The sequence below is a fragment of the Pelecanus crispus genome, chromosome Z, assembly GCF_030463565.1.
Source record: "Pelecanus crispus isolate bPelCri1 chromosome Z, bPelCri1.pri, whole genome shotgun sequence".
Lineage (NCBI taxonomy): Eukaryota > Metazoa > Chordata > Aves > Pelecaniformes > Pelecanidae > Pelecanus > Pelecanus crispus.
This window is the reverse complement of record NC_134676.1, coordinates 82612249-82637861: the sequence shown is the minus strand read 5'-3', so window position 1 is coordinate 82637861 and position 25613 is coordinate 82612249. Positions and strand designations below refer to the sequence as shown.

Genomic DNA, 25613 nt, shown 5'->3' with positions numbered 1-25613 from the left:
GGTAGATAAAATAAGGTCTTCCTGAGAAAATGGAGAGGCAAAGGAAAGTATGATGTCTTCCTACTGTGGACACAGTGCAGGGAGATATATTACAATACAGTTACTCCGAGTAACACCAGTTTTAACCGTTGAAAAAACTTCCTGTTCCAAGAGAAAACTGTGGAGTAAGTGGATGCTAGCAGATCTACAGTTCTAGCCAGGAAGCTAGAGAAGGAAAGGAAGGTACCTTAAAATTTACACTGGGGCTTTGAAATACTGTCCCCTCACAAAATTACTCATACCAATTTATTCCAGATCTGAGCCCTATTACCAATACCAATTTAAGCTCTACTATGTTCATATTAAATATATCCCCTTCTTATTAGACACGTATAGAGGCTAAGACTCTTTGCTAAACCTCAGGTCTTACACTTACCTCTAGAACTGACCCTTTATTCAGTGCTAGAGGATACCAAATGGCACTAAAATTACAGTGAATGACTTAGGTTAACAAACTAGATCCTTTCCATGGCTAAGGGAGTCAAAAACTCTTCAAATTAATTGTCAGCTTTACCCCCTGTGGGACACAGTCATGAGTTTTCTAGGAAAGGTCATCCTCATATACTCAAGGTAAAGACTCACAAGATAAATAGGTGCTCTGAGGACACTAGCCCACAGGACAGAGAAGCCTAGGAGAAAGGGTCAAACTCAGGAGTTTAGCCATCCAGTTCATTCCTTACTTCATTCAGATTTGCCAGTGTAATTGTAAGATGGTGAAGCCAGTACCTTTCTCCATACACGGTGTTACTCTACGTCATTCTTTTTACAGCAGTTTTAGCTATCCATGAGTAAGGAAGAATGAAAAGAAAATAGTTTGAAGAATAGATAACAACTTAGCTGAGATGGAAAACTATATTAAATGTAATGTTTTGGGGTTTAAGGTTAAAAAGGGAGTTTTATAGAAATCAGGTATTTTTGCAGCATTTCTTGTTTCATTTTATTTATTTTAAATAATATTTGTTATCTAAGATCTTCTAAATACAGACTTTTAGAGACATTAATGAAAACTGTTAGAGTTGCTTTCATTCTTCAGCTTCCTGGCTAAAACTGTTGATCTTGGTTCTTCGTTTTCTTAACTGTCTCCATCATTCTAGACACATTCTAGGCACCTTGGATCCCAGTGATATGAAATAGACTGGAACTGGAGAAAAGCCTCAGTACTGATCAGGTCAGATCTGCAGTACTGACACTTGTTTCCACCTGAGACAAGACACACGACTTTATCAAAGAAGGCACTACAACTTGCTACCAACTATAATTTAGTAGGGATTTGTATAAGGTGCATGCCAGTACACAGGTCATAATTCTTACAATACCTGTGCGACTCAAATGTATAATATCCTTACCTCAGGTGAGCCCCACCAGACACTTTGCTGTGCACTGCTGTTAAAGTGATGGCAAATGACTCATGTTTATTTAGGCTTGGAGTAGCCTGAAATGAAATTACTTTACTTTGCTCACCAGAGGAAAATACAACAGTACCTGAAGGAAAAGAGTGAGAGAGAGCACAAGTCAAAATCCCGAAATAGGAATCCTCTTTTTACCTGGGAACATGCTGAGATAGGGACTTTAATCACAACTCCACTCCATTTTAGGAAGAATAAATCTGCATGATAAGGGTCTTTCCTATATAAAGCTGTCCTTCAGGGGTATAGCATTGCCTGCCTCCCAGACATGTATTTATGAAGCTTAGTTCTTTTTTTGCTCATAGAATAAACATGTCCCTTATGGATAAAAATTAGACCATACAGTTTCATTCTAATGACTCTTCATTAATAGAGGAAACATGTAGAGGTACAAATAAATAAAAGGTGGTATCATCACTTATGCAACTTTCATAGCTGTTTCCTCAGACAAGTACTTACCGAATGGAGGAGTAATATTGCCTGGCTGAGCAAAGTCAGTGATTAGGTCTGGTGGGTATCCTGAAATCCAGCTAACTACTACAGAACCATAACCTCCTTTTCTGGTTATGACAGCCTGGCCTGTCCCTGCTACAATGTCTGTGAGTCGTAAAATCACAGATTCAAAGCCAACCTGTGGAAACATAGTAGATTTTGTCACAGAAAATAGAATAAAAAAGGTCAATGATATATGTGAAAGTGTACTATATTTTGTAGAATAGGAATTTTACAATAACTATGCGTGCATATAGATGTATGTATGTCTGTGTGTATCTATATGTGTGTGTGTGTGTGTATATATATATATATATGTATACTTCCTTCACAACTCATTAACAATACTTCTAAATCTTAGTTTTCTGAGAATTAGATCGCAGGGAAAAGGAACCAGTATGACTGATGTTTCAGTCTTGAAAACACTGAATATAGCATTCTGTGTCTGTTGTTTAAAAGAAAAACAAACCAACCTGCCCTTAACGCTTACAGGCAATAGCTGTAGTACTATATATATATACAGCGGTCTAAAATAAATTATTAATTGTATATCCAGTGAAAAGTAAGTTGTTGCCACATGACATTGTTCACAAAATTACTCTTGCTAGTATGATCTACTTTTCTTTTTCTTTGAGCCGCAGATGGGACTGAAAGGATAACTTGCACATTCTAAAAGCAATGATAAATGGATATATGGTAGTAAACAATGTTTACAGAAAGGCCATTTGAATTAAGTTTAATTACAAATTAAAAGACAGCACAGTGCTTCAAGACAATTAAAATCATTAAATAAAAACATCAATAAAATTTAAGAGATAAAACTCATCATGCTATTGTCTTTGCCTGACATACAAAAAGAGAACTGTAGCACATATACCATATCAGAATAGGCAAATTCTCTTTTCTCACTGACATACAAAGTAGGCAAATAGAAAATTTCCCATTCTGTGATTAGCCAAATACACTGTCAACTGCATTAAAACCCAGCATGACCTCCACTTTTTTCTGTACATAATACTGCATACATGCTGTTACCTACTTTGGGGCTGCTGTACTTAAAGGAATAACATTGTCCAGAGTTACTTATTTTCCTTTATGTCTCAGAACTTCCATTTCATGTAAACAAAAGTATAAATTAACCATTATATTTACACTATTTACATTTTATAGATTAAGAAACATTTTCAAACTGTATTAATGCATTTCTATGAAAATTTGTATCAGAGAAAAGATAATATACAGTACAAGTAATAACTGGAAAAGTCTTTACTTTAAGTCAGTCATTAACTTGGTTGCAATGATGAAAACTTCAAGGAGCCAATTGAATTTACAGCAGCTATCTTTTGTAATGAAGCATCCCTACCTTCTGTGGCAGAAATGTTACACTGCAGCCAGTCTACTGACCTGTGAATTGGCAGCCTCCTCAGGAATAAGCAGTACAGCTGACTTTGCTTTTCCTAATATCTTAGGCACATCCTTGGCACTTTCCCCAACCAGGCTTACATTAATCAGTTCCAGAGTAAAATTCCAGCCCAGTAAAATAAATGCCTTTGAGAGAGAGAATTTAATTAAAAAGGTAGAAATTTAATTCCACTAAAAACATATCCATCAGTTCAAAGAATTAAGTAGCAGAACAACCTGCAGATTTCATTCTACATACAAAAGGCAGTGTTTTCAAGACAAGTGTTTTGTTGATTATGTTTCTCAAAAGAAATACAGCTAAATCATCAATATTGTGAATGTGATTTACCAGCAGTGTGCTCGAATGTGAGTTTGTAGAGCAACTATTACCATTTTAATAAATGGTATCTAACACAGTGGGCCTCAGCTTGATTTTAATCCTTAGGATTAAGAAGACGTAAGACGGGTGTAAAAGGATATAAATGTGGATGTAAGACTGTAATAATAATAGCAACAAACAACCAGGGAATATGGAGAACTGAAGGTAAATTTATCTGCTGCTTCATGAGTCAGCACTGACAGTCCACCATCTACAATCCAAAAGGGAAACCTGATATTTGCATACCTATAATAACAAAATATTGAACTGATAGTTACACAAAGCAATGATGGAAGAAAAAACTGAATATTTGAACACATGCATAGCAGTGATTTTGCAATTATTATCTAAAAATGTGATATTTAAACCCATTTCTATTCCATAAATAGGAAATTCATAATGCTAAAACTGTCTTTTCTGTGGACACTTCTTCACAGTGGATACCACTGAGAGTTTAGTATCTTATTCCAGCACATTTGTATTGTGATGAACACAAATGGAAACAATAGATATCATGGGAACTAAAAGGATAATACAGACCTGGCTGCTTATTGGCACTCTTTTCACTCCAAAGCTCGCACCATCTTTTACTGTGAGGTATCCCACCTCATTCTCAGGTGTAATTAGCGCTTCTTCATGATGAGACAAGATGTGGTACTCAACGATCACTTCTCCAAATGCCCCAGCATGCCGAGTTACATTAATCTGAATGTACCGATCCAGGTTTCTCTCTACTAATACTGACTGCTGATCAGAGTACAGGGCAAACACTCCATAGGGATCATCATTTGCAAAAACATTGATCTTTGAAATTCTTTTCTCTTGGTCTAAATCTGCTCCACCTTCTACTGAAATCAGCTGCACCACATAGCTTTCATCCAGTTCTGGAACATCATCAGGTAACAGGTAGATAATTATCTCAGCTGTACTCTGCTGGTCAGCAATGACAACAGATCCTTCTGTCCTAAGGAAGTCACCTGTGATGTCAAATTCACTACATATTTCCCAGTAAACCTGAAATGAGTTTGGAAAATGCACAAAACAAAACAAAGCAAAATTACCCAGAGAGTCAGAAACTTTCATATTCGGGATTCAGTATAGATAGGATACAGAACAGATTGGTTTTAAGTAGTAAAATAGAAACTGGTTTAGGTATACATAGTAAGAGGCACACAGACAAAAGGAGGGTGTGTTGTTCCTCTAACAATGAATGTAAAGATTTCCTTTGCATATCTTCAGAAGATTTATTTAAAACTGTATGGAATCTCTGAACCATTTAAAAAAATTATTTCTATTTTTACACCAAGACATAGAATCACAGAATGATAGAATGCTTTGGGTTGGAAGGGCCCTTTAGAGGTCACCCAGCCCAATCCCCCTGCAGTGAGCAGGGACAGCTTTAAACACATCAGGGTGCTCACAGCCCCGTCCAACCTGACCTGCAATGTTGCCAGGGATGGGGCCTCCACTACCTCTCTGGGCAACCCGTGCCAGTGCTTTACTACCCTCATTGTAAAAAATTTCTTCCTTATGTCTAGCCTAAATTTATTCTTCTTTAGTTTAAATCCATTATTCCTTGTCCTGTCACAACAGACCTTGCCAAAAAGATTGCCCCCATCCTTCCTATAGGCCCCCTTTAAGTACTGACAGGCTGCAATAAGGTCTCCTCGCAGCCTTCTCTTCTCCAGGCTGAACAACCCCAACTCTCTCAGCCTGGCCTCGTAGGACATCCTTGCTGGTTTTCCTCTTTCCAAGATTCCTCATATCAGAAAGAGGTAAAGAGCTCTCATTAAACAGAGCAAATGCTTTTATTAATTGATTTTTTTTTAAATTAAATGAATAACTGTTAAAATGCTGACTTCTAAACAACTTTAGGTAAAAAACAATGTGAGTGACAGTTCAAAATAGTCTGATTCTTACCTTTAAGTATGCCTGGAAAAAAGCAAATGGTGATGATCACAAAGAAAGCTCACTATGTAACTATGCTCTGTTCTGTTCTCCCATTAAAAACACAGGGGGAGAGGGGGAGAGAGAGCACTGCAGTACTATTTTTCTTTTTTTTGCCTGACCAGAGGAGACTGAATATGACTCTCCAAACCTCAAGCACTAGGGCTGAGCCTTTGCTAAATTCAGTCTAAAAGGCAACATTTCAAAAATGTATTTGAGAAACAAGCAATCAAAAAGCACAGGAAAAAATATTCCTCCATACATTGATACTGAAGATGATTCCATATTATACTGTTTATTAGGAAAAGAGTGAGAATACCGTTATGTCTCCCAGAATGCCTTGAATTCGTGTGAGAAACAGAGTAATACTTTGTGGCCCTTCTACTGCTGAGGGTTCTGTATAGTTATTCTCGGTTAATGATTCAGGCGCAAATTGTACAATTCCATTGGGATCACCAAACTTCTGTATCTGTAAAAAAAAAGTAATCAAACAAACAAAAAATCAGAAATGTAGAGTGAATTGTATTCTTGTTCGAATCATTGAGATTTTCATTGCTAGATGCTACAGGGTATATATCTATTAGTTTGTCCTACTGAGTTTTCTCCTCTTAAGAAGATTCAACAGTACATTAGTAGTTAGAACTGAGACTGAGAATTAAAACACACCAACCCAGCAGACAGGACCATCAAGCTGTGAGAAGGGAGCGATATCAAGCCCATGTGCGCACACACACACACACGCACACAAAGCAATACTTATATGAAATCTATCGGTAACTTGCTCTTTCGTGAGAAAATCCTACAATGATACATAAAAAAGTTTAAGCAGGATCTAAATTGAACAGGAGTCAAAGTAAGATGTTGCCAATAAATACAGAAACTTTTCAGGCTTGGATTAATACAAGCATTACATGTTAACAAATTCAGGCAATGACAATGACTCTGTCCACTGAGTTGGGCCTCACTCAGCTTTAAATAACTTGTAAATTGTAAAGGGACTAAACACATCTCAGAGAATAAAGTAATTTTGAAAGGATTTGGAAAACATATCCCATTGATACAAGATACTAAGAGGCAGCAGAGAAAGCATGAATGTCTGCTTTTTAGATTTTCAGCACTATCCAAGGAAGAAAAGGAGAGAGTTTTATTTCAAATGCTCTGTCTGAATATTCTGCTATTAAAGCAGGAAATGCTCAGGGACCTTGGGCTAGTGTACAGAAACTCTTCTAACATTACCAGTTTGCAAACTCAGCCCTGTGGGATAGAGCTCATCCACATCCATCTGCATGAATCACTAGCTGCAACAAGAATTCATGGTGAACTGGCTTACAACTGAGTTGTAACACCAGTGCTTACTGAGAAGCCAATTCACTGGCATGCAGGGTGGAACATTCCAGTCCAAGGAATACACCTGTGTCCCTGAAGGAGAAATTGAGGAGTCTGTGGAAATAGGAGCTAATTCCATCAACACTCTACAGACCAGAGGCGGGGGGGAAAAATCAGTTGCTAGGAAAGATTTCTTTTTTGCTGGCTTCTTACAGAAGCTTGATAAATATTTCCTCAGTTGCAGTATCCTTAGAGCAGTAATTTGTCTTTGACAAATCCCTCTGCCTTTTCCCACAAATTTCTGCATTTCTTTTGCTCTGCAACAGTCAGATTCTCTCTTTTATATATGATAGCTGGAGCAGAAGAGGTCAAGAAGGGATGAAAAACAAACTGACATTTAGAAATAAGGACCCAATTCATGCTCTCTCCAAAGAGAACCACAGAAATCTGCAAATAAGAGGGCCAGGTCAGGGCTTATATACCAATTTTTACTGACAGTTTCTTTGCCTTATGTTCTTGAAGAAGTGAAGCTCTAACAATGCACCTAAGTAGTATAAGGGACAAAAAAGCCAAATGACAAACTATGCAATAATTACTAATTTTTAAAAGCTTTGCAGGATAAATAACAATATCAACAGAGATCTCAGAAGAAGGAAAAGCAATAATGACTTACTATTAGTGTAATGTTGTTTGCCTTAGGATCTATTTCTGTTTCACCTTTCATAAGGCTCAGTCTAATAATGAAGATCTCCTGAACTTCAACTTCTTCGTGAGGATAGATTTGTAGATTAATAGCTCTCAGACCTCCTTCTCCTTCTCCAAAACAGAATGATCCATTCACTGGGTCACCAATATCACTATTCAGGGGAGATAAAATCTCTTCTGAACTGGGTCCCAAGATGTCCCAATTAATCTGTGGAAGATATTGGTTTCAGACTTAGAGTGGGGATATATTATAATAGCTTCCTGGGGGACAAATGACAGAGTACCACAAGTGACATAAAAATTCTTGTATCTGGTAATTGGCTATGTTTAAATCTTTGCTATTAACACAGAATAAAAATTATTCATAATTAATTCTATGTGGGAAAATATATAATCCTTTGGAAAAATAAACATGATTAATTACAAATGGAAATTTTTAAGTGCCCGTTAGCCACAATGCAAGTTTATGAAATTCTAGATATTAGTAATAGAAAAGAAGAGAAACTGAGATTTCTTTAGCACATAACAGGAAACACAAAGGCCAGCTTTTATTTCTCTCCCTTTCAAGATTTGTTTGCAAAGCTCCCCAAATGAGTACTCACAACCAAAACCATTCCCTGTGAAGTGTGATATTAAGACAGAAAATGAAAAATATTTTAAGAGTCTGCAATAAAAAATTTTAATCCCTCAAATGATGATTCATACTTCTTCAGCCTGATTAAAAGCTAAAATATTTTCAAAATTTCCCACAAACTAGATTGCTTTTGAGGAGGCCATACTCAGCACTTTAAAATTATTATTTGGGCCATTTTAAGTTTTCTAGTTTTCTCAAATTACTTCCAGAAAAAGTCAAAGAAGACTAATTTTTATATGGGGGTAGGAGGAGCTGATGGCCTTAGCTGCCAATCTTCCAGTCATTTGCCAAGACTGTGAGAGGCCTACCTTGGTTCATATTTATACCTTCACTTTGTCAGTGGTCTGTACAGAGTAAAAAAAAAAAAATCTAGAAAACTCATAGTACGCAATTTACCAAGAAAAGTTTCAGCAGCTTTAAGAAGTAATTAAACTGAATTAAATTAAATTACTGGTGGTGCATGAAATTAACCATATTTTCAATGGAATTAGGAGCTAGTTCAAAACAAAGTACACAAGACCATAGTAAAAGAAAGAAAGCAGGATGAGAAAGAGAATATTAAAAGGGTAACAACATTTTCTGTTATACTGCAACTATATGCAATTGATGTTTAATAAAAAGCTGCAATTATCCTATCAGAAATCAGCCACAAAGAAGCACTTGAAGGAAAATGCAGGAGCTTTTTGACCTAGTCACTGGAAAGTGTTCAGTCTTTGACAGCCAGTGCCCACCTGTGCCTCCCCTAACAATCTTCCAGTCCTTTCCAGCACTAAGGACACTGCTGTAGATGTATCAGGGTTGGGAAGAATAATTCGACTTTGGTTGAGAAATCGGACGATGCCTTGGGGGGAGTCACTCTTAGCGATAGTGATCTGGCTCACTAGGTGGAGCCCAAGGACTGCTCCACCAGTGGCTCCTGTCAGCTGGACTTCAAACTGCTCTGCAAATTCACTGCACGGAAAAACAAAAAGAGATTCTGAGATATTGGAGGAAAAAAATAATTAAAACTATACTTAGTAAGTCAATCATGCATCCAGCTGCATCTGTTTAAAGGTATAGAGATGTCTGTAAGCATACAGTAGAAGATTCCTCCCATTTGCACAGAATGGTGATATCTCAAATAAAAATCATGTTCTATTTTCTATTTGTGTTAAATTAAAAAGAAAAAGGCAAAATATTTCATTATTCACATTAACACACAAAAATTCTGATAATCTAATTAAAAAATGTATTTGTTTGAATAAAATTTAACAGGAACTATGAAACTCTAATAGCTTCTTTTTTCCACCTTAAATTTAAGTGAGTTTTCAGCATTGCAGGAATTTGGTTTTCCATCCCAGTTCTGCATACAGGCATACTGTACATGCTAAAAAAGGGTTTCTTAGAAGTAAATTAGTGAATAAGTATCTGAAAAATTAATTACCTTTCTTCATCATCTATAATAGAGATATAAATAAAAGTCTGGTTCTGGCCATGATAAAAAATGACAGAATTATTATGGATGACATAGTCAACACCATTGGGAAGTGCAGAAATACTTCGAGAAAGAAAATCAGCTGTCACATAGCCATAAGTTCCACGCTTTCTCACAACAGGAATCATGATTAATCCAGCATCCTCTTCCACTGCAAGAATAATTTAGAAAAAGTTATTTTATTTCAAAATCTCTGCCATAGCCACAGACTTATCTTCTAAACCACAGTGAAAACTTAAGATAAACTTACCCTGTAGAAGGATATACTGTGGATTAAATTCTATGATGCCTTCTGCATTATCGCTTTTTGCTATAGTGACTTGTACTGTGGAGATATTTCCTATTATTGGAGGTTGATCCATCTGTAGACCATTTTCTTTTACAGTAAAATCAAATCCACTTGCAAGAACATAAAAAAAAAAGCATAAAAAATTCTTGTGAAAGTATTAAGATGCAGGTATGACAATTTGTCAGTTACTGTAAATACTTCTATTTTCTGGCAGTTATCACTGAAGACTTTTTTGTCACACTTTTTCAAAGTATTACATATGCAGAGCCAGTATTTTTTTCACAGAAATGTGTATCTTTCATTTTTTTTTTCTCATTTTATCTTCTTATTTGAATTTCACGCAGCTTGATAACTTGTATGTAATGTATGGACTTTTAGCTTTAATAAATCTTAATCAGTAAAATCTTTATACTAATGTTAAAAGAATTGATTTCCCCATACATCCAGTTTCTGTTATGATTACTATTATAGCTGTCTTATGAAATTTTACAGTAAAACAGCTGAAATCCAGTGGTGACTTTATGTAGGTATATCAGATTCCAAATATAGTTTGTTCTTCCGCTTGTAATCAATCAAGTGGGAAATTTATCTCTACCTTCCTTGGAGTTCCACTTTGGTAATCATCACTGAAAAGTCTTCAGGACCTTCAGGAAAGTCATCATCCTGAATTTCAACCAAAATTATTTTACTCTCCTCACGTGGTTCAAACAACAATTCCCTTACTGTGGGAGTGAAATCAATTCCTTCCTCTGCAGTCCCATTTATTATCTGAAAGCAAAGACGCACTTTGCCATAGGATCCCCTGGAACGCACGACAGTTATGTTAACCTGAGGGAAAGAGAACATTTTCTTTAAAAAATGGCTGTGTTTTTCTCTTATAGCTGCCTTTAGGAGACTGTTCTAAAGGCACCTTTTCAACGGTTCCGTCAGGTAACAAGAAGTTGCCTTAGTAAATACAGAGTACACATAACTTAGCAGATAGCCTTCTTTCTCAGAGTATTAAAAAACTCCAAAAGTCTCAGACAGCCATTCTGGAGACTGTGCTATGATAAATGTAGAATAAATGTTTTGTTTATTTTTTTTCTAAAGTTATGCATAAATCTAGCAACAGTACTGATATCTATCAATATTTTACATAAGAAGGAATTTTTATCTAATACCCATTTTTCTTCTTCTGTTGTTTGCAATAGTTCCCGTGAAAATGTAAACTCTCCATATGGAAAATCACTGGCGGCCATGGTAATATTTGCTGTGCTACTAGATTCATTTATGAGTCCTCCATCACTGATTCCAGTTAGTTGAAACTGATAGTAATGCTTCTCCTCAGGATGGTTGTCATCTACGGCCTAGGGAGAAGAACCAATGAAAGCTAAAAGGATTTAAACTATTTCCAGGGAGAAAGGTATAACTAATTTCCAACCAAGATACTAACTAAATAAAAGGAAGTACTTGAAACAGCTACTGGTGTAAAATCTGTCATATACCTGTATTAGAACAACTGCTGCAGATTGCCCATCTCGCATTGTCAAGGTCCCCGATGTCTCAATAAATTCTGTGTGATGAGGAGGTGTTATATTCCAATATATTACGATCTCACCAAAAATTCCTGGGCCACGTATCAGGCTGCAGGTAAGAACACAAACATGGATTTTATTTTCTACCTTTAATATTTAATATCCAATCCAGAGACAGACAGTATATCATAATGTTGTGCATGAAAGAAATGTTATCAGCACTGTGAAGCTTGAGTTTTAATGTACTAAGTCACTATTAAGATCTTTACAATTCTCTCTTCAGAACAGTAACATTTTTGCAGTTCTGTTTTACTTCCCTGTGTTGGGAGGCATCTCAAGCTGTATTTTTACCAAAAGGTCTTTTAAGTTTCTTTGCACATATAGCCCAAAGGTGGGGGCTGAAAACTGAGCTCTCTTGGTTCCATACTGCTTTTCTGGAGACAGATATGCAAAACAGGAGGGAAATGGGACTTAAGGGTAATGCCCAGAGGCAACCTGGTTTTTAAGGCAGAAGGACACTAGAATACTACTGTGAGATCACCTGAGAAATGTTCTGTCTGTTGTCTAAAAACCTACAGCCTAATCCTTCTCATGACATCATTCTTGGTGAACTATGTCATGGCAACAATTTGTCTATACCTAACATGATGTACTACATGATCTACAACTACTGCTGCACAAAGCATCACTTTGTCTTTTGGGCTTCTCAGAGCATCATGAGAAGCTGTTCTGCTGCTTATATTTGCTGGTTCACCAAGGGAAGGTGTCATAATCTTTTTTTCCAATACTCTTCGAAGGGTTGGTAACATCTGCATTTCTTTATGCAGTTGACTGAATGCAGTGAAATAGTTGCATCTTGTTTCAACTAAAAACCTAGTTCCCACTTTGGTTATGCTAGCCGTCACAGCAATATTCTGAAATACAATTCAGGCACCAATCCTGAACTGAATCCTGAAAAGCAGAAAGCACCTTCAAATATCATTGATTCCTTTCCCCACTTCCTTTGATTAGAATCCTCTTTCCTTTGATACATCAATGTTGTAAATAATTTGAAGACTGAGAGGAATATTTGGAGCTCCACACTAACACTGAAAAGACACATACACAGTATATTCTGCCTTTCTTTAAAAACAAGCATCTAATTTTAAAAATAGTTCTGATTTTAGAAGTGATAACTAAATGCAGCACTCAAGAAATTCTTGCCAAATATGGAGTCTCATAGCTTTTGAAACTGAGCTGTTGTCCTTCGTTTGGAAAAGTGAGTAATATACCCACCTAATAAGCGCAGTTCCGTTATAATTTCCTGAAGGTTCTCCAATCAGAACATGCTTGGATGAATGAGCTATCCCAACCACCCCGGAAGCTCCTTCATCAGCCATGATAATGATGGTTGCAACACCTATGAAGAGAACAGAGCTTCTCACGGTAAACAAAAACTAACTAATGAGCTAACTTTTGTGAATTTTGTGACATGAGTAGTTCAGCACCAGCTTCCCAGACCACCCATGGAATCCCCATCCTTAGAGATATTCAGAATTTGAGTGGGCAAGGCATTCAGCAATCTGATCTAATTGTGAAGTCTCCTGTTCCTTGAGCAAGGTTTTCAACTAGATAACCCCCTGGATGGTCCCTTACAAATGAAATTATTCTACGATCCTTACAGGTCCAAACCTGGTTTTGTTTTTGCTTCGTTGAAGAATTCTTTGCAGACAATGTTAACTATCTGTGGTGGGTTTGGCCTTGGCTGGATGCCAGGTGCCACCAAGTGGCTCTATCACTCCCCTCCTCAGCAGGACAGGTGAGGGGAAAATGAGATGGAAAAATAACCCAAAAACCTCGTGGGTCAAGGTAAAGACAGTTTAATAATAAAAAAAAAAAAGAAAGAAAGAAAAAGCAAAGGCCATGCACAGAAGGACAAAAGAAAACAAAGATTTTTTTTCTCTCCTTCCCATCAGCAGGTGATGTCCAGCCACTTCCCAGGAAGCAGGGCTTCAGTATGTGTAGCAGTTGTTCCAGAAGACAAACATAAACAACGGAAGTCCCCCCTTCCTCCTCCTTTCTCTTAGCTTTTATTGCTGAGCTGACATCATATGGCATGGAATATCCCTTTGGTCAGTTTGGGTCAGCTGTCCTGGCTATGTCACCTCCCAAGATCTTAGAATCATAGAATCATAGAATCATAGAATTGTTTAGGTTACAAATGACCTTTAAGATCATTAAGTCCAACATTACCAAGTCCACACTAAACCAATCAAGGGTAGACTAGACTAAACCATGTCCCAAAGTGCCACGTCTACCCGTTTTTTGAACACTTCCAGGGATGGTGACTCCACCACCTCTCTGGGCAGCCTGGTCCAATGCTTGACTACCCTTTCCGTGAAGAAATTTTTCCTGATATCCAATCTAAACCTCCCCTGGCGCAGCTTGAGCCCATTTCCTCTCGTCCTATCGCTAACTACTTGGGAGAAGAGACCAACACCCACCTCATGACAACCTCCTTTCAGGTAGTTGTAGAGAGTGATAAGGTCACCCCCAGCCTACTGGTGAGGGGGAGTGTGGGAGACACAGCCTTGATGCTGTGCAAATGCTGCTCAGCAGTAGCCAAAACACTGGTGTGTTATCAGCACCTTTCTAGCTACCAATACAAAGCACAGCACTATGAAGGCTGCCATGGGGGAGATTAACTCCATCTCAGCCAGACTCAATACACCATCTGAACACAAAATTCTACACCAACAATTGATTTAGAATGAAAAATTATGATCTAAAATTCTCTTTGATCTCTTCAGACAAGGAAACAACCTAGGGAAGGAGACTTAGGACTGACAGTCAAAACTGCTACCAATTAGCTGCACACAAAATATATAAGCACTGCAGACTAAAATAATATGAACAAACTTAATAGGATTCTTATATGAAATGGCTCAAAATGTATCGTAACGAATTAATTCTTTACCATTTACAGGGGATATCTCTGCATCACGAGTAGAGACGAGCTGAATGGTAAATGTTTCATTTCCCTCCAGCAGACCATCTTGGACCACGTGTAAAACAATGAACTTCTGGGATTCAGTCTGCATCATGTAAAGACCAGAAGATACATACATACACATTAAGTGAAACTAAACAAAAAACAGTATTATAAAAAAGTTTTTTTTTCTTTGACAAATCAAGTGTTAAGTATGCATAACCTTGATGCATTCTGTAATATTTTTTACATATGACATTTCTGATCTGGCTGAAACGTTTTCTTAGAGATTAATAGCAAAAATTGTCTCTCAAACATTGTGTGTCACTCCACAAATAATGTGGCTATTTTCAACTGAATAATGATTGAAATGACTTTGAAATTGTATTCACATAGACATTTTCAACTTAGAGGAAACTTTCTATACAAAATCTTTTCCATAAGAAAGTGCATATTCAATAGAATACATACATTCTAAGCATTAAAATTATTAAGATTAGATATATATAGGTCATAGCAAATTTCTGTCTAATCCACGTTTTTGTCAGTGGTCAGTAGCAAATGCTTAAAATAAGAATATAGGAAAAAAGTAGGTACATACTGTATAACTTTAGTATACCATACATACATACTTGTATTCCTACATGTATAGACATATAAGAACTTCAGGAAATAAAAACAATGTCCAGGCCTATCAGTAGAGAAAGGATAGCAAAATGATAGCAAAACTTTGCCAAATGTCTTAACAAAAAAGCTGTTTTCCAGCTGATAAAAGTAAAAGAAACAACCAGTATGCCTATTTATTTAATGCAAAATAGCATTGTACAGACAGAATAGATGATGCTTTTTGTTAAAACACTTTTCTTCATTAAATATTTTGACTAGACTGTAAAAGACCAATATTAAGATAACAACAATAGCTTGACAATATCCAAATTGCGGCTCCTACTTCAGAGTTTTACCCTGCCATGAAACACAAATCAAATAACTCTGTCCAGTTTGAAAGTCACTAGGGTGTTTTATTATTTATTTTTTAAACTCTGCAAATTTAGAGCATTCAATTACCCTTCTCACCATTTCAATATCAATTTTCTCTTTCAGTTGCTTGATACTACAATGGAATAAGTGTTTCTGTAATCATTATTCACATTCAGTACATTTTTTTTCCTCTTTCTTAATTTTAAAAACAATTCAGATTTGAAGAGCCTATCTTCCTGATGACTACATTATGCTGCTTTAAAGAAAGCATGTCAGTTTTCCTTTTCTGTTTGAAAAAAACACTGCATACTGCTAACCCCACCAGCTCAAATTGGCCTTTTCTTAGTGTTATAATACTTAGTAACCCCCTGTTTCTATAAACATGTAACAACAACCATGCAAACACACATACGAAGCATATAGTATTTGTAAATCTAATAGTAAATAATTTATTGCAATATCAGAAATACCTCACTGAAGTGAAGGGTACCATTCAGAGGGGTCAGGTCATATCTGGCTGCTTCCTCAAGAATCCATAACACTTTAACTGCTCCTTGTCCTCCTTGACTTCGACTTACAGTGAGCAATACAGCTGCAGCAGAGTCATCAGGTGTCTGAGGTTCCTTCACTGTTACCTGATGAAGAAAGAAAAGGAAAGGCTGTAGCAAAAGGCATCAATACTGACTAGAGATAAACAACAAAAACCATTATCAATGACAATGTAAAATAAGAACAAGAGTGGAAATCAACAGGAAGATAGTAGCCGTAAGGAATGTGTTGAATTCTGCTAGCAAAGATTAGTCACTCGTGTTATTTCTGTGTGCCCTATGATTCAAAACAATTACAGGCAATGAGTCACAAGCAGGCACAGCACCAGCAAGATGGAAAGCAGAAGAATCATTCACTGACAAGAACTAAGATGAGATACTTTTCATAATTTCTTTCTAAACTTTACTTTCAGTAATACAGATTGTTACAAAACCATTTTAATATTCAACAGACTACCAAAAATCCTACCTGGGATGTCCTGAATTGTTAGTATACTGACTTAAATTGGTTCAGTCATGTAGAAATCTACATCTATGCAGCATGTATTGTTATTACCACCCTACACAGCTAGATGAAGGCAAGCACCAATATGCCTGTCAATGAAGTCACATCTTCCACTGCAATGAAGGCTTACCAAATCGTCTATGTGTGACACAAACCCGTTATCCAGCTATAGCAGAAAAGAGTGCAATCCACATCAAACTCACATTCTTTTCTTCAAATCCAAATACTCCAACAGGGGAATCATTTGGTGGAATAGCGACGGTTGCCAGGGTGTCATCCCCAAGTCTTGCACCACCCGTTACCCTCACCAGGGCAATCTTGAATATCTCAAGGAATTCAACTTCACTGTCATCTATGATTGTAATTTCTATTTCTCCTGTAGCCTGCAGAAAAAAAAGAGCAACAAGGTTTCATTTATAATATTCTATGAATTGTTTGAAAAAATCTGAAATTTAAAACAGGTAAATTTCATCTAATTACAGATAAACACATATTGTTCAGTTTTGTTTATTTCTTATCATATTTGTATATTTACAATAAGGTAACAAAATTTCAAGAGTGGTTTTTAAGTCCATCAATGTAAATCTTGTATGTTAAAACCAGCAGACTGCTCTGGTAATCAGTAGAAAGTACAGGTAGACAATATTCTACTTGAGCCAAAATTCTGCTCATAAAGTATACCCTTCTGTTTGCCAAAGACCAGTTCTGTTCACTTGAAATCAAAACCCCCTGTGAACACTAAGTATTATCAGGGCAGCATGAAATTTAAAACTATATGTAGAACACAGCTAGAAAACATACAGACTTACTCTGAGAATTTATAGAGAAGACAGGTTATGTTACAAATTTTCAGTGTAACAGGCTTTACTATTAGAAATTATGTCTTCACTTGTGGGGGTACCGAAGGCATACAATCCTATTTGGTCAATGCTTATGAACATTATGCTTTTCCATGTGAAAGAACTGAAGTCAGCAGCACCACTCACATACATAAGGTCATAAATAAAATGTTTTCAATGAAAAGATGTAAATTCTGCTGGAAGAAAACATGAGAAACTCTTAAAGTGGTAACCCAAACACAGTTAAGCTTTCAGCAAGCACATACCTGCCCATCTGCAAATGTAAGGTTTCCAAATGGTGGTGTGAAGTCTTCAAAGCCAGCAGTTGAATGAATGGCTTCCCAATATAGAGTTGCTGGCCCAAACCTCCCAGCCTGTCGAACAACTGGAAGTCTCAGTATATTCTGTGGTGGTGGTACCTCATACCCAGCAACAGCTCCAGTTATATCCTGTAAATTCAACAAGAAACTGCTGAGTGTCATAGCAACCTTTTTTTTTGGCATAGTCACTTGCAGGTAAAAATAAATGAAGAAATACATAATCACCTGTAAATTGGTCTGAACTTAGCATTGACCTTGCTCTGAGCAAAAATCTGGATTAGATGACCTCCTGAGGTCCCTTTCAGAATATTTTATGACACCAGCTTTAGCAATTCTAGCTCCCTAATAAATGTCATATATTAATTGTGAAGAACCTTTTAAGAAGGAATTGTTTGTCTGGTATCCGGCCTTTTTATCCAGGACAATTTAGTGGCATAAAGCCTATTAGAACACTATCAAAACTGTTCTGAAAACACAGACTCTCCTGCTAGAATGCTACTTTACATATTTTTCATTCAGACTTACTTACCTTTGTAACATTGAACACAAATACTCCTCTGGCATCATCATTTTCTTCAATTGTTATTTCAGCTATTTCTAACCCAAGCCTCTTCACGCTTGGCTGATCTTCAGTGGGAGAATCAATCAGTTGCACATTAGTAATATTGATTATAAATCCTTCCTGTAATTCTGGAACATTGTCCTGCAAAAATATTTTTAAATGTCACTTTTTTAATAAAACACTGTTAGTTATAATACATGCAGGAAGCTGAGTACTTGTAGGTTGCTTACTGTTCAGAAATTCTTAGCACTTGGGACCATATAACCAATCCCTTGCTTCACACCATATGGAAGGTGAAAAAGACTACCTTTCCTGAGGTTTAGAAACTGAAGTTGGCAGATTCCAGATATGTAAGAACAGTGGAAAGTATTGCTGGCTGTAACTTGTTTCTCCTATCTATGAGAAACATGGATATCCTTCAGAAACTAAGCCAGAACTTGAAAAGCAATACCTCCATTCTGATTGTATTTAAAGAATATACATATTTTTGGTTAAAAATTAACATTTCCTGAACTACAGAACAAATCTGTTAAGAAGCATGTAAAGCAAAATAAATGCTCTGTAAAAACCTGCAACAATTTGAAAAACCAGCAAGCACTTAAAACATTTCGAATTTTTTCATTTGTCATTATTATATGTTAATTTTCGGACTACAACAAAACAAATAATTTGGTTCCTTCTCAGTGATGGGTACTCAAATTCTTTTGAAAGAGATGGCTGCAATTCTTACTAATATACAACCATCACAAGGCAAGAATCCTACCTTAGCCATTTCTAGAACGCTAAATTCTACTTCTGGTATAGAAACAGTACCATTTTCCCTTTCCTTAAAAGACATAACTAGCTAAAGTTGTTGTTAGGCTACTCACAGGCAAAATAGTGACTATGACAGAAGTTATTGTTGTGTTCTCTGCCATAATGATTGTTTTCTTTTCCAGTATATAATCCTCATTCTCTGTTGCTTGGTTGGAGAGGGGGAGTTCAAAATTAGGCACGGTGCTCAGCTGAACTGCAATCTCTCCAATACACCCTTGTTCTCGAACAATTTGTAAAGTAAGAGTAGTTGAATTCACTTGCCCTATAACAAGGAGGAGGAAAAAATCAAGACATGATTGTTTTAACTCTTGCCCTGCTTGATTTTCAGCTCATTTAACTGTACTGAAGCTGCTTGCTAGAGCCCACTTCAATTCTGCTTAGCAACACAACAATGCTTGGATAATTCAATGACCCAGGCAAATGAGCATATACAAGGGGTGTGAACACACACAACACACAGTGCATACATCTAGAAAGCATTTTAAAACTAGAGGACAGAGGAATCTAAAGGAATAATAAAATACAGAATATTTACAGTTTTAGATGTTTGCTATACAAACTCTTATGTCAACATTGCCATTTTTACTCAGTTTTCCTTCAAAACTCCTATCTCACTATTGTGCCTGGCCTTTGCATGCCTAGGAGATCATTATTGATTCTAATACAGAAAGCAGCATTGGAGACAGTCACTCTGGCTGTAAATTTTACATTTCCTTAACTCAAATGTTGAAGAAAATGAGATACACTTGTATCAGTCAGGCTCAGATCACTTTTGGGAAAGCAGATTAGCAATTTTTTCCAATGAACCACCAAACACAGCATTTGGCTAAAAGTGCTGGGTTTATGACTGGAGAAAAAGAAACAGAAAAAAAGCAACAGGCTTTGTACTTCAGACTAGTTTCTGTTACTTGTCTTAACTACATACTATTTCACTGTTAGCACCTGTATATAATTCATTAAAAATAACATATAAAGATTGGAAAAGAAATTGTACAACAAAAGAAACCTAAGAACATGCCTTGAATCCAAACTTGAAAGTATAAATGTTTATAATGTGCATGTGTGTGTATGTAAGGAACCAACAGAATCCCTTCACAGTAGTTTCAGGTGCTAAAAAGGGGCAACACTAATTCACTTTAAATTTGAACTGGTGAGGAGGTTTCATCTGCAATAATATTCTGATGGAAAATGTATTTTTCATAAATTTTGTTTGATAATATGGACAGAATATTAAATTGCCAGGAAATTTCAGCTGGGCTTTTGAAGTGTGAATAGCCCATCAGGCAGCTGCTGGAAGACCACCAGGCTGTAGAGAATGTAGAGAATGCCAGAGGAATCAGCTGCCCAGCTCCTGGGCAGGGAGGGCAGGAACCGGAGCACTGTGGCAGTCCTCCTCTGGACAACTGCCTGGCAGATCCTTTACAATTTCACTTGGTGCCTGGAAGGAAAACTGGCATAATGCAATCAAACATGCAGCTGGCAAGCAGAAAAAACTCTGATTCAGTTTTCCTGAAATGGAATTCACTCTTGCTGTGCTTCCTTCCTTCCCCTACCCCACAGTCCCTTTTTGACCCAATTCATGAGGAAAGTCATTCTATGTAAATTATTCTAAACAATATATTAATTCCATTAAACGGGCAAGGTCAGCTTTTTATCTAAATAGGAGTATTTTATGTATCAGTGATTTGCAACACAAGATGCCAAGACTTTAATAACTTACCCCCTAGACAAAAATGACTGGATAATGTTGATATATGCAATGTGAAATACAGCATAAAATATATGTAATGAAATAGCATAGTTAAATATTTTAAAGGAGATTTCTGCTACAAATTTTTTATAGAAAAATGCTGATATATATAAAAATAATGCATATATATATATTTTTATATATATAATCATTGTTATAGCTTCAACAATGCTGACTTTGAAAAAACATTTTTTTTTTCTCCTAAGAATCAAGAAACAGCCTTACCTTCTGGCTCTGTGACTTTAACAAAGAGAGACTCCATATGCCACCCAATCACACCATGTGGACAGTCACTGGGTAAAATGGTAAGTACAGCTTTTGCCCTTTTGGGATCAATGACAGCTCCTTTTGTGGTATCCTGAATGCCTACAGTAGTAACATGGGTAAGTGTGATTTCCACAGTCTCTGAAAGCTCTGCAACACTGTCTGCCAGAATTGTCAGGGTGATTGTGGACAGGGCCTGACCTTCTGAAAACGTAATCTAAAGTTTTAGAGAGGGGGAAAAAAAAAAGTCAAACTTCTTCTCAATTCTGTTATACTAAATGTTTCATGCTGTAAAACTCTATCAATTAAAAATAATACATACACACATTAATATATACATATATATATATATATAAAAAAATAGAATCACAGAATCATAGAATGCCAGGTTGGAGCGGACCTCAAGGATGATCTGGTCCAACCTTTCTTGGCAAAAAGCACAGTCTAGACAAGATGGCCCAGCACCCTGTCCAGCCAAATCTTAAAAGTGTCCAAGGTTGGGGAATCCACTGCTTCCCTGAGGAGATTATTCCGATGGCCAATTGTTCTCATTGTTAAAAATTTTCCTCATGTCCAATTGGAATCTCGCCAGGAGTAACTTGTACCCATTACCCCTCGTCTTTTCCATGTGACTCCTTGTAAAAACAGAATCTCCATCTTCTTTGTAGCCACCCTTTAAATACTGCAACATGTTGATAAGGTGTCCTCCAAGCCTTCTTTTCTCAAGGCTGAACAAATGCAGTACTCTCAGCCTTTCTTCATATGGGAGGCTTTCCTGTCCTTTGATCATCTTTGTGGCCCTTCTCTGGACCCTCTCCAGCCTGTCCACATCTTCTTTGCATAGCGGGGACCAAAACCGAACACAGTATTGTAGGTGTGGCCTGACAAGTGCTGAGTAGAGTGGGATAATGGCTTCTTTATCTCTGCTGGTGATGCCCTTGATGCAACCCAGCATCCTGTTGGCTTTCTTTGATGCAGCAGCACACTGTTCACTCATATTGAACTTGTTGTCTGTCAGGACCCCCAGCTCCCCAGCTGGCTCGATCCAAGCCTGTGCTGCACTCCTGGATTATGTTTTCCCAGGTGCAAGACCTTACACTTGTCCTTGCTGAACATCGTAAGGTTCTTGTCAGCCTACCCTTCCAGCCTATCCAGGTCTTCCTGCAGGGTGGCTCTCCCTTCCGAAGTGTCCACTTCCCCATTCAGTTTGGCATCATCAGCAAACTTTAACAGGGTACACTTGATCCCATCATCCAGATCATTTATGAAGATATTAAACAGTGTTGGGCCCAATCTCAATCCCTGGGAGACCCCACTTGTGACAGGTTGCCAGTTTGTAAAGGAGCTATTTACCACCACACTTTGGGTGCGACCAGTCAGCCAGTTCCCCACCCACCACACAGACCACTTGTCTAGAACATAATGCATCAGTTTCTCTAGGAGGAGGCTGAGGGAAACCATATCAAAAGCGTTGGAGAAATCCAGGTGGACAACATCCACCACTCGCCCCACATCAACCCAACAGGTTACTTTGTTGTAAAAGGCGATCAGGTTTGTCAAGCATAATTTGCCCTTGGTGAATCTGTATTAGCTTTTCCCAATCATGTGCTTCATTTGACTTGTGATAGCCCCCAGGAGGATTTGTTCCACAGCTTTCGCAGGGACTGAACTAAGACTGATGGGCCTATGATTTCTTGGATCCTCCTATAAGCCCTTCTTGTAGATGGGGGTGACATTAGCCTTCTTCCAGTCTTCCGGGACGTCCTCCAATCTCCACAACTTCTCAAATATTCTGGAGTGGCCTTACAACAATGTCAGCAAGGTCTCTCAACACCCTCACGTGGATAATGTCAAGGCCCATCGACTTGTAGGGGTCAAGCTCCTGTAATAGTTCACATACCAACTCTTCCTTCACTGACAGTGGGTCTGTGTTTGCATCAACCTGGATTTTTGTTCCCAAGGCCTGAGGCCCAACAGTGCTGGTAAAGACAGAGGTGAAGAAAATGTTGAGAACCTCTGACTTTTCAGCGTTCGTAACTAATTCACCGCTCCTGTTTAACAGTGGGCCAATATTTTCCTTCTGCTTCTGCTTGTTGTTTACATACCTGATGTACCTTTCTTGTAGTTTTTGACATCTCTGGCCAATTTCAATTGGCGCTGAGCTTTTCCTTTTCTAACTGCATCTCTGCATGCCCTGGCAATGCCCTTGTAGTTGTCAATGGGTATTCGTCTGCTTTTCCATTGCTGGTACACTTCTCTTTTAGTTTTGAGCAGACTCAGAAGCTCACAGTTAAGCCAAGGGGGTCTCTTGCTCCACCTACTTTCCTTACCTTTAAAGGGGATGAACTGTTTTTGTGCTTCCAGGAGAGCATTCTTGAAAAATTCCCAGCACTCACAAGCTCCTTTATCCTCCATGGAAGCTTCCCACAGAATCCCACTCAACTGAGCTCTGAGTGAGCTGAAGTTTGCTCCTCTAAAACCTAAAACCTTTGACTTAGTACTAACTTTCAGCATGCTCAGCATGATCCCAAACTCCACAATATTGTGATCACTGCAGCCAAGGCTATCTTTAATGGGGATGTATGTTACAAAGCAGGTTTTCTTGGTTTGTGAGTAGCAAGTCCAGCAGTGCCTCATTCCTGGTTGGTACATGTAACATTTGTATGAGGCAGCAGTCCTCTACACATTCCAGGAACTTGGTGGGTGACATGTGAGCTGCTGTATTGTTCTTTCAACAAATGTCTGGGTAGTTGAAGTCACCCATAAGAACCAAGTTCTGTTAATCTGAAGCTTGTTTAAGTGAGCCAAATATTGCTTCATTGGACTTACTGTCTTGGTTTGGAGGTTGGCAGCAGATGCCTACTGTAAGGTCCCCCTTGGAGATGACCCCTCTGATCTTGACCCAGAGGCATTCAATAGGGCTTCCACAATTGCTGTAGCTGACCTCTATGCATTCAAGGTTCTCCTTAATATAGCGTGCAGCTCCTCTTCCTCTTCTTCCCTGCCTGTCTTTATGAAACAGCCTATAGCCCATCCATTGTGATCCTCCCGTCATGGGAGTTGTCCCACCATGTTTCAGTTATTCCTATGATATCGTAACTTTCTGACTGGCCATGGAGCTCCAGTTCCTCCTGTTTGCTCCCCAGGCTGTGTATATATATATATAAAGGAAGTCTACAGAAAAAAATGAGTCCCAGAGAGACGGGTGACATAAAGAAACACTTTGAGAAAAATGCAATGTGGTAAAACAATTTGAAGCACAGATTACAAAGCAAGAAATAAATTCTCAACCAGAAGCATAATAATCAGAAGACCAAATTCCCAGCTGAAAATGATTCTATGAAAATGAGTTTGGTATAATCAAGCTACCTATATCTATCTGCTTTATAAACAGGCATTCAACCTGAGACCTTTTTCTGACAACTACACTCCACCTTCAGGCAAAACAGCTCAGTTGCTTCAAAGTGATCATATATCTTCATTATCACAGAATTACACAATTGTTGAGGTTGGAAGAGACTCTGGAGATCACCTAGTCCAACTGCCCCTGCTAAGAACAAGTTCAACCACAGCAGGCCGCTCAGGGCCATGTCCGGCCAGGTTTTGAGTATCTCCAAGGACAGAGACTTCACAATCTCTCTGGGTAACCTGACCCAGTGTTTCACTGCTCTTACAGTAATTTTTTTTTTCCTCTTGTTTAAATGGCATATCCTGTATTGTGCCCATTGCAGGCACAGGGCACAGCTGAGAAGTATCTCATCTTCTTTGCTCTTGACCCTATGTATTCATACAGTTGTAAGATCATCCCTGAGCCTCCTCCCATGTGTCAGATGCTCCAATCCCTTCATCATCTTCATGACCCTTTGCTGGACTCACTCCAATATGCCCATGTCTCTCATACTGGGGAGCGTGGAACTAGACCCAGCACTCCAGATGTGCCTCACCAGTGCTGAGTACAGGGGACGGATCATCTCCCTTGACCTGCTGGCAATGCTCTGCCTCAGACCAGTATGCACACATAGCTGGCTCATGTTCAACTTACTGTCTTTCATTATATAACTTTCAAATTATTCAAAATTACCTGTCTTCACTGAGGTTTCTTGCATAATACACTTAAGACCCTCTCAAAGATTGAAAAAGGGGAAGAATCAGTAAACTGCTAACAATTTAGCATCCTTTCTTCTCCAATGTACTGGGTCTGGCTGGGCTGGAGTTAACTTTCCCCACAGCAGCCTGTATAGTGCTGTGCTTCACACTTGTGGCTGAAATGGTGTTGATAACAGAGCAACATTTTGGCTATTGCTGAGCAGTGCTCTCACAACATCATAGGTTGGGGTTGGGCAGGAGGCTGGGAGGGGACACAGCTGGGACAGCTGACCCAAACTCACCAAAGGGATATTCCGTACCACATAATATCACACTCAGCAATACAAGCTGAGAGTAAGGAGGCAGGGAGG

At 38.0% G+C, this 25613-nt stretch overlaps 1 protein-coding gene across 1 annotated transcript in view; it reads right to left on the bottom strand.

Moving 5' to 3' along the window:
* ADGRV1 (adhesion G protein-coupled receptor V1) overlaps positions 1-25613 on the bottom strand; it is a 321657-nt gene that overhangs the window by 209717 nt on the left and 86327 nt on the right. Inside the window, exons 56-75 of the mRNA XM_075727117.1 lie at positions 21118-21373; positions 19196-19404; positions 18294-18467; positions 17711-17893; positions 16809-16988; positions 16023-16187; positions 14563-14680; positions 12882-13005; positions 11577-11715; positions 11253-11438; positions 10688-10920; positions 10054-10202; positions 9753-9954; positions 9061-9280; positions 7664-7903; positions 5984-6133; positions 4258-4731; positions 3342-3485; positions 1905-2076; positions 1386-1521 (exon numbers count right to left, since the gene is read on the bottom strand). Of these exons, the coding sequence (XP_075583232.1) occupies positions 1386-1521; positions 1905-2076; positions 3342-3485; positions 4258-4731; positions 5984-6133; positions 7664-7903; positions 9061-9280; positions 9753-9954; positions 10054-10202; positions 10688-10920; positions 11253-11438; positions 11577-11715; positions 12882-13005; positions 14563-14680; positions 16023-16187; positions 16809-16988; positions 17711-17893; positions 18294-18467; positions 19196-19404; positions 21118-21373 (3854 nt within the window). The remainder of the gene's footprint in view (positions 1-1385; positions 1522-1904; positions 2077-3341; positions 3486-4257; positions 4732-5983; positions 6134-7663; positions 7904-9060; positions 9281-9752; positions 9955-10053; positions 10203-10687; positions 10921-11252; positions 11439-11576; positions 11716-12881; positions 13006-14562; positions 14681-16022; positions 16188-16808; positions 16989-17710; positions 17894-18293; positions 18468-19195; positions 19405-21117; positions 21374-25613) is intronic.